Source organism: Arachis hypogaea, chromosome 16 (genome assembly GCF_003086295.3).
Source record: "Arachis hypogaea cultivar Tifrunner chromosome 16, arahy.Tifrunner.gnm2.J5K5, whole genome shotgun sequence".
Classification (NCBI taxonomy): Eukaryota; Viridiplantae; Streptophyta; class Magnoliopsida; order Fabales; family Fabaceae; genus Arachis; species Arachis hypogaea.
The window spans coordinates 8,449,108-8,458,356 of record NC_092051.1 but is presented as its reverse complement, the minus strand read 5'-3'; the positions used below and the strand labels follow the sequence as shown (position 1 = coordinate 8,458,356).

Genomic DNA, 9,249 nt, shown 5'->3' with positions numbered 1-9,249 from the left:
TTCACATAAAGTCAACTTCATCTGAATTTTTACCAATAAAATTAATCAATTAAAATAATTATTCTAGAAGACTAGAACCTTAAAGTTGAGACATTTTATCCTCTACTTTATTAAACCCACTAAAAATACGCAAAAGTCTCAAACACAATAACTTCCCACAATTTTTTTTTAAATATATAAATAAAGATACCCGCGACAAGGTATCATCTTGTCTATAAAAAGAGTCACCTCTCAAATATATCTTCCCATAACCTTCCGATCCATTCTCCTCTAAACATTTCCTCCTCCTTCCATTCTTCCATAAATATATAATCACCCTTAAATAATTTCTCAAAAAAAAAACAAAATTGAGAATTCAAAGAACCAAACCATGTCTTCAAAACATGTTATTATTGTTATTATTACTCATCTATTTACAAAATTCTTAAAAACTTTCTTACTCCTTATTAGTTTCATACTCCACAAAGCAGATTCCGGCTACAACAACAATTCTATTGGAACATCAATATTTCAACGACCTTATCATTATGATCAGATTGTATCTTCGTTGCAAAAACTCCCTCTAGACGGCTCCTTAAGCTTGAGTAACAACGACGCGGTCGCCAGTGACTTTGGAAACATATACCATTTCCCTCCTCTAGCAGTCCTTAACCCGGTATCAGTATCCGACATATCACGTGCCATAAAGCACGTGACGGAATTATCTGAACCGGGTCTGAAGGTCGCTGCTAGAGGACACGGACATTCCCTCCAAGGGCAGTCACAAGCAGAAGGAGGGATAGTGATCAACATGGAGTCATTAGCTGAAAAAACAGCAGCAGTAGTGGTAGTTAACAATGGAGAATTTGTTCCATATGTGGATGTTTCAGCGGGTGAGTTATGGATTAACATTCTGCATGAGACTCTTAAGCATGGTTTAGCACCGAAATCTTGGACGGATTATCTTCATCTCACTGTTGGTGGAACTCTATCAAATGCTGGAATAAGTGGTCAAGCTTTCAGGCATGGACCCCAGATCAATAACGTCTTTCAGCTTGAAGTTGTTACAGGTAATTATTTATATATTATTATGCAAATAAAAATTATAACACAATAGAAATACAAATGTTATGAGATATAAATTTGTTAGCACTCCTCTTTTCTAATTATATCTATTTTTTTTGTATGACCGTCTTTTAAATTATTGATATAAAAATGTACGTGTAAAACTGTTTTATACAAACAACATATCAAAATTAAATTTTAGTTTTATATTTTCTATTTAAAAAAAATAGAGATAATAAAGACAAAATTTTACTTTTTCTATAATATGATCTTATTAGTATTTTTTTTATAGTGAAAACTTAGGTGCAGTCAATTTCACGTAAAGTTGATAGTTGAAAACTGTTAGATGATTTGATCGATTTGACTAAATTTTCATCTAACGACAACTTCACGTGAAGTCGACTGCACTTGAGTTTCCACCATTTTTTATTTTTAAAAACAAATAACAAATAAAAATTTAGTATTTAAAATTTTCTGAATTTTAACTAATTTGACTCGAATTTACTATCATTATTATTTGTGTATTAGTTTTTTTTTTTTTTTATATATATATTGCTTTTGACTTATATTATGAGAGAAATGTAGAAAAAGTGTGAAATGATTTGAACTAACTTGAATTTGCAAGGGAAAGGAGAGGTGGTTACATGCTCAGAGACAAGAAACACAGAGCTTTATTACAGTGTTCTTGGAGGGCTTGGCCAATTTGGAATCATCACTAGGGCAAGGATTTCTCTTGAAGCAGCACCTAAGACGGTGAAATGGATTAGGATGCTGTACTCAGAGTTTTCAATGTTTGCAAGGGACCAAGAGTATTTGATATCTCTTGAGAACACATTTGATTATATTGAAGGATTTGTGATCATAAATAGAACTGGTATCCTTAATAATTGGAGATCTTCTTTCAACCCCAGAGACCCACTTCAGGCCAGCCAATTCATTTCAGATGGAAGAACCTTCTATTGTCTTGAGGTGGCAAAATATTTCAACCCAGATGAAACTCAATTCATGAACCAGGTACATTATGTATATTATTATTACAATATATCTCGAATTTATTTATTATTAATTGTTTTAAAATATGAATTTAATTTTAATGCACTGTAAATGAAAAATAGTTTTGTACGTGGATCCAATTACGTACCGCCACATCAGCAAATAAACATATGGATGTCATAAGTGATGTGTGAATTTCATGCAGATAGTTGAGAATTTGTTGTCAGAGCTGAGTTACATTCCATGGACACTCTTCCAATCAGAAGTTTCTTACGTGCAATTCCTAGATAGAGTGCATGTTTCTGAGAAACAGTTAAGATCAAAGGGATTATGGGAAGTTCCACACCCTTGGCTAAACCTTCTAATTCCAAGGACTCACATTCATCACTTTGCTCAAGAGGTCTTTGGCAATATCCTCAAAGACACAAGCAATGGCCCCATACTCATCTACCCTGTCAACCAAACAAGGTACCAAACGGTGTCTTTTATTTGGTGTCTAATTTTTGTCTAACTTATTTTTTACAGTAACTTTTAAATATTTAATTTTTTTTAAACTTTTATACTTTTATAGTAATATTATGTACAAGCAGAACAATTAGGACTTTCAATAGTTGCACTTTGTAATGTCATGTTTGGTGCAGGTGGAACAGGAAAACATCTTTGGTAACGCCAGAGGAGGATATATTTTACCTAGTGGCATTTTTATCTTCAGCAATGCCATTAGCAAGAGGCTCAGAGAGCTTAGAACACATCCTAACACAAAACAAAAGGATCCTAGAATTTTGCACAAATGCCAAGCTTGGAGTGAAGCAGTATCTCCCACATTACACCACACAGGAAGAGTGGAAAGCACACTTTGGGTCAAAATGGGAAGCATTTGTGCAAAGAAAAACAGCATATGACCCACTAGCACTGCTTGCCCCTGGCCAGAGAATCTTTCAAAAGGCATTGTCTACCTCTTGTTAGTCCCCTTTTTTTTCTTTTTTTAGTGAGTAATTTGTGAGGTTGTAAACTATTGATAATGATAATTAATCATATATGTTTTTTTATTTATTCCTTGCTTCCAATAATTGTCAGCTTTGGCCTTTGCATTTTCTCTTCAAAAGGGTAGGTTTTTGCTTTTGTAGGTCATGATTAGAATGTAGGAAACGGTATAAGGAAAAGATACCAACAAGGCAACAATGAGTACTGAGTTAGTGGCGCTGGTTTTTCTTTTCTTTTCTTTTTTCCCTTCCCTTTTTTCTTCATGTAGTTAAAAAGATTATAAAATTTTCATCCTAGAACAAAAATAATCAAGGACAGCAATGATTATGTGTACATAAAGAGGTGTATGTTAAATATGGTGTTCGTTTATGTTCCAATTCTGGTTTACTGATATATAAACCTCGCTTAAATTGAATTTAGTCATTTACACACACTTCATTTAATTAGAGATGAGAAATATGTAAATTGACATTATATAAGCAGACACATCATCAAGTCATCATTTATAAAAATTGCCTAAATCACTTACTTCCTATTTATTTTAGTGATTTTCTATTTATTTTAGAATACTACAATTAGTTAGCTAGCATATTAGTTGCCAAAAAAGAAATACATAATAAATGTAGGGAGGTTATTTGTGAATTTAGATCCTCTAAATTTAAGATTTTTACTTAGATTTCTCATTATTAAATATTTTCTTTCTCATGTTTTATCTTAATCCCACCTATAAAATAAATGGTGATAGATCATATTTTACCTTCTAAAATAAAATTTATAATTTAAAGGATCAAAATATGTTATTTGTAAACTATTTTCACTGACCTAGGACAAAATTCAGTTGTCATTTAAAGTTTTGTTTCGCCTCATTTTATTTCAATCCACGTTGCACATAAAAGTTAATAAAATATCTTCCTAGTCTCCTCTCATCATCGGTTAAATAAACAGAAATATATGCATACCGACACTACAAAAGATTTACATATTTATGGTAATGAAGAAGATAAAATATATTTTTTATCTTAAAAATTTGTAATATTTTTAAAACGGTAATGTTAGGAAAACAAAAGACAAATAAGACAAATTATAGCTATTTTTAACTAATTTTCTTTGGTTACTAAATATTTTCGTAAAAATACTCCTAACGTTTTATTTCTCTCGATTTCAAAAAAGTCTATATTCGCCCCTTTTTTTTAATAAAATTGAGAAATCCCCATTTTTTTTTTTGAAAAATTTTGAACCAATGAGACAAATGCTTTTTCTGTTCCAAAGGAGGTTGCAGACAAAAACAGGATTAGAAAATTCGTATTATACAGAAGAAAATACAAAAAAAAGTAAAGAGGAGGACAAAAGAACAAAAAAAAGAATAAGAGGAAAAAAGACGTATAGCAGTAGAAGAGGCCTAGGATAGTTTTATAGTTGCTCAAGTAATAAGAAGCTCGTTATTAATAATTCAATCGATTCTTAGAAAATATATTGTATTACCTTCGTTGATAATAATTAAAAATATTGTTCGTATGCTTTTATTTCAATTTCCTGAATGGTCAGAAGATTTTAGGGATTGGAATAGAAAAATGTATATTAAATGCAAGATTTTAGGGATTGGAATAGAGAAATGTATATTAAATGCACCTATAATGGTGTTTATTTGTCCCTAACGTCTTCAATTTAAGTCAAAATTACCCAAATATTAATTTCATCTAAAATGTTAGATACAAAATTAAAAATATCCAACAGTAGTTTTGACACAAATAAAAACATTAAGAACAAAATTGAATGAATAAAAAATGTTAGAGACATGAAGAACACTTTACCCGATATAAACTATTGAAAAAATTTTAAATGTACCAGAAACACCAGTGTTCCAGTTATTTTAACCGTTGATTTCAATTAATATATATTATATATATTTTTTATAATTTAGATCAACGATTAAAATAACTGGAACACCGATGTTCCCGGTACACTTGAAACTCTTCCTAAACTATTATCTATGTTTCCTAGACTTTCCTTTTCAAACAATAATAGCTCTCCCTTTCCACGTTTACTTTCCTTTACTTTCCTTCTTTCAAACAGGTGAAGGATTGATACTTATTTCCAAATTTAACTTTGACCACAGCAGCGAGAATCCAGGGAACAAGTTCTTATATTCATCCCAGAAAACAAAAAGAACAGAATCTAACATCATACTTCACAAGGACTAGCCAAAAACTGTCCAACATTAAGACACAAAGAAAGGCAACAGCAAAAACTTGAGGACATAGCTGTCATAATAATTATTTACTCCCCTTTTGTAGCTCCGGTCCAGCCAAGGCCTGGTCGGCTTACTTCACCCTGTGGTTCTGGTTCTTCATAATCTCTTGCATCACGGATTGAAGCTTCAAAATCAGTTGAATCAATTGCAACAGGAAGAAAGCTGCTGATATCATCCCGAGCACCGAATCCTCCTGCCCGGATAACATCATCGGTAGTTATGGATGCCTCCATGTTAACATCCCCAGATACATCAGTTTCTTCAAGAGACGTACCCTTTTGATGATTCTCTTCACCTTCGCTACCAGCTATCTTGGTCTGTGCCTGGGCACCATCACTCGAAGCTCTTGTAGAACTTTTTAAGTCTTTGTTAGTAATCTCAGAACCACTTGTCTTAGCTAATATATCCTCCCCAGCAGTGCTCTGATTATTATCTGCTAAACTTGAAACAAAGTCGATTTAGCAAGGGATCATGTGACATGACCAGTACAAACACTGAAAGTAAAACATGTGGTACTGTCATGTAAACTAAAAATTTAAATCCACATTACCTCTGAAACTAGTTGTTTGAACTTCAAACAAATGGATCATGCAGCTCAATTACAAAGATAGCACCTAAACCCTATATATATGGTCCCAATTACAAACTTTGGTTCCCTAAAGTCTTGTATAAAGAAAAAAGTTAAATGTTTTTGAACTTCGCCTTCTACTAGCAACTTAATGTGATACTATGGTATTTAGTCAGAAATTTAGAATATAGTGATCCAATTGAAAATCAGGACCTACAGATTAATTAACCAAACACTACACTACCTAGAAAGCAAAGGCTACTTGTCCATATCAAGCAACCCAGACTATGATTTCCAAAGTTCAAAAGGCCCAAACAATGATTAATTTTGATATGTTTGCGAGTAAATCCCCATAATAGTCCCTGAGATTCACGCAAATACGCGATTACCTTCTAAATTTCACCATTGTAGTCCCCTAGATACAGCTCTGGGCACCATAGGTCCCTAGACATCTTTTCAGTGACGAGTCAGCTATTGCTGCACTGACCTGGCATCACTTTGCCACGCTGGTGGTGCCAAAATGTTGTCGTTTTGGTTTGGAGCCCAGATTTGGAGAAAACGACGCCATTTGGATTATCACTCCACTCGTCTTCTCCACTTCCAAAATCCCTCTCCTTCTTCTTCTTCTCTTCATCAATGGTGCTGTTGTAGGGTTCCGTGGATGGGGTCAAAAGTTGAGACAAGAAAACATCCGACTTAGGATTGAGTCGGTCGTTCGTCTCCTCCATTGCAAGCAAGAGGAGATAGGGTTTTATTTCCCAAAACCAAAAGATCACAAAAAATAAAATTCGGAATCGGAACCTGATTTTCCCAGTGGAGTCCGCCAAAGTACAACACGGATTACTACACCAGATCCTACCCCGTGCCTCGAAGACGCAGGCCTCAATTTTCCGCCTGAAATCGGCTGCCGCGATTTTCTCCGATGACGATGACGAGAAAGGATGCGAAGCCAAACACAATGAGGTGAAGGTCCCCGGCAGTAGAGGTGGCGACGAAGTGGAGGAGGTTGTGGATGAAATTGTGGTTGGAGAAGGAACTAAATTGGGGGAAGGTGAAGAAGAACCCTGGTTTTTTTTATGAATTGCAAGGTTGCAAGGTTTGGGAATTGAAGAACCTGGTTTTCAGTTTAGTCATCACCGGAACGAACCTAGCCACTATGGTGTCCGAAGCTCAATCTGGAAGACCATTATAGTGAAATTAGAATCTCGCGGACCACATTGGAAATCTCAGGACTATCATGGGGATTAACTCTATGTTTGCACATCAATGTCATACTTCACTCACTGAACAGAGTTGACAATAACTCTCCTTCATTTGCAATGAACAAATTTTTATGGCTTCACTAAAATCAACTAGCCATTGTTCATAATTCTATCAAAACTCGACTGAATGAAATAATTCAATTCACGTTCCCGAATCCCCTATCAACTTAACATGGTGCACAGATGCTTTAAGTGAGCTTCAGATGAATGGAAATAATTGATGAATAACACTCACCATGCATAATTTTATCTGATTTGCAATCCATTATTGATTAAAACTTGCATCTCCACATTGAGCTCCTGTTTAGGTCCATTCACCGTATCGGTAGTGCTGAATCCACCACAAGAAGTTCTGAAAACCCTAATCTGCAAGAAATAATAGATTGAAACTATATCAGACACAGGAAAAGATAAGTTATTCCACTATAACTCTTCTAAAGAACTCATTTGCCATGTTAGTCGGCTACGCTATACAGATCCAAATTGAACCATATATCCATGTAAAACTAGAACTCTAGAAATTGAAGAACGTCGAAACGAGTAAAAGGTGATGAATTAGTAATCTGCTATTCAATCAAAATAGAACCTGGAAGTGGATGCGGAAGCTGATTCTGAACGTTTCGTCGTGTTACTGTGTAAGACTGCAAGGTTGTAGAGTCTGCGTTTAGAGAACGCTTGGGCCTTGGGCTTGGGCCTTGGACTTGAGAGAGGGGAGTTCGGCTTCAATCATTGCTAGCGTTACATCTGTATTCTTCCTCTGCAACGTGGCAACCACTGTTTCGGTGTTTTCCAAAGTCTCACATTTATCCATTTTTCTTATGATTAATAGTCAAATTAGTCCCTAAGTTGCGTTTGTTTAGAGAGATAGGACACTAAGACAAGGACAGAGACATAAAATCGTATTTGACAGAGAAGATATGGATAGAGACAATATGTCCAGAGACACTGAATTAGTGTATTTTGTGTCCAAAACACTAACAAGAGACACAACTTATTTTTTATTTTTTCTTTTATTATTGTTGTTAATTTTTTATAATTATATTTTTTATTATTATATTTTTCATCTCAAATTTTTTGAATAAAAAAATGAGAATAAATTGGATTTTCATAATTTGTTCTAGTTTATCACCAAACAGAATACAATAACACAAAATTTTGTGTCTCTGTCCATCAGTGTCTTATCATGTCCTGTTCTCAATGTCTTGTCATGTCCTGTTCTCAATGTTTTATCTTGTTCTGTTCTAAAAAATAAACGCAGTTTTAAAAGACAAGACATTTTTCAAATTCATACATTGAAAGATTTTTTTCAATCAAATTGGTCCTTCAAAGATTGCGAATTAATCATATTTGTCCTTCATTCACTCCATTAACAATTTTCTTCAAGAATTGATGTTGTAAAACGTTAATTGATAACATATATAATACTTGATATGTCTAATTGGATATTGACTAAATCTGTTTACGAAAATTTGTTAATTTAGTCATTTTTTCCAATTACAAAAATCTTATTCCTGATATGACCTAGTGACTAAATTGATAGATTTTCGTAAACATATTTAGTCAACGTCTAATTAAACATGTTATGTGTCATGTATGGTATCAGTTAACATTTCATATCATCAATGATTGACGAAAATTGTGAGTAGAATAATTGAATGACAGATATGATTAATTCGTAATCTTTGAATGACCAATTTAATTGAAAAAATCTTTCAGAAACGAATTTAAAAAATGTCTTATCTTTCAGTGACTAATTTGATTATTAATCCATTTTTCTTATAATATCTAAAAGTTATTGTTTAATTATTAACAAAATAAATAATTAATTTTAATTTTAAAAATTAAAAATTTTTTAATATTTAAAATTTATCATAAAAAATAAATTAAATAAAATTTAAACATCAAATAAAAAATATTATAAAAAATTAATTTTTTTAATTAAAAAAGTGATCACTCATGAAAATTGAAGAATATCAAAATCAAAAAAAGGGTTCAAGTGAAAAAGTTTGAAGTTATTTACTTTATATAATGAAAAATGTTTAGTTATGATGATTATTACTTTAAGTTTCTAAATATTTTATTTTAATAAATTTATAATAAATATATTACAAATTTTAATTTTATAGATTTTTAAAATTTTTTAAATT

The 9,249-nt window shown here is 32.7% G+C and overlaps 2 protein-coding genes across 3 annotated transcripts; one reads left to right on the top strand and one right to left on the bottom strand.

Annotated features, from left to right (window-relative positions):
* Positions 1 to 216: 216 nt before the first annotated feature.
* LOC112759190 (cytokinin dehydrogenase 1) lies at positions 217 to 3,090 on the top strand. The gene is made up of 4 exons (XM_025808007.3): positions 217 to 1,049; positions 1,670 to 2,058; positions 2,243 to 2,505; positions 2,679 to 3,090. The coding sequence occupies exons 1-4, from the start codon at positions 371 to 373 to the stop codon at positions 3,001 to 3,003; spliced, it is 1,656 nt and encodes a 551-aa protein (XP_025663792.1). The 5' UTR covers positions 217 to 370; the 3' UTR covers positions 3,004 to 3,090.
* A 2,054-nt stretch (positions 3,091 to 5,144) lies between these two features.
* Positions 5,145 to 7,901, bottom strand: LOC112756321 (uncharacterized). Of its 2 annotated transcripts, none has more exons than XM_025804856.2 (3): positions 7,689 to 7,901; positions 7,338 to 7,468; positions 5,145 to 5,705 (listed from the first exon to the last, which is right to left on the bottom strand). In XM_025804856.2, the coding sequence occupies exons 2-3, from the start codon at positions 7,366 to 7,368 to the stop codon at positions 5,299 to 5,301; spliced, it is 438 nt and encodes a 145-aa protein (XP_025660641.1). In that variant the 5' UTR covers positions 7,369 to 7,468; positions 7,689 to 7,901; the 3' UTR covers positions 5,145 to 5,298. The 2 variants fall into 2 exon arrangements, with proteins under 2 accessions (XP_025660641.1, XP_025660640.1); XM_025804855.2 differs by having other exon boundaries at positions 5,145 to 5,708; positions 7,689 to 7,899.
* Positions 7,902 to 9,249: the final 1,348 nt, after the last annotated feature.

Excerpts from the sequence above, each read along its gene's own strand:
- LOC112759190 (XM_025808007.3), top strand. The coding sequence starts at position 371 with ATGTCTTCAAAACATGTTATTATTGTTATTATTACTCATCTATTTACA. Across the intron at positions 2,059-2,242 it reads AAACTCAATTCATGAACCAG|ATAGTTGAGAATTTGTTGTC; the intron begins GTACATTATGTA and ends AATTTCATGCAG. Across the intron at positions 2,506-2,678 it reads TACCCTGTCAACCAAACAAG|GTGGAACAGGAAAACATCTT; the intron begins GTACCAAACGGT and ends TGTTTGGTGCAG.
- LOC112756321 (XM_025804855.2), bottom strand. The coding sequence starts at position 7,368 with ATGGATTGCAAATCAGATAAAATTATGCATG. Across the intron at positions 5,709-7,337 it reads ATCAGATAAAATTATGCATG|CAGATAATAATCAGAGCACT; the intron begins GTGAGTGTTATT and ends TTTCAAGTTTAG.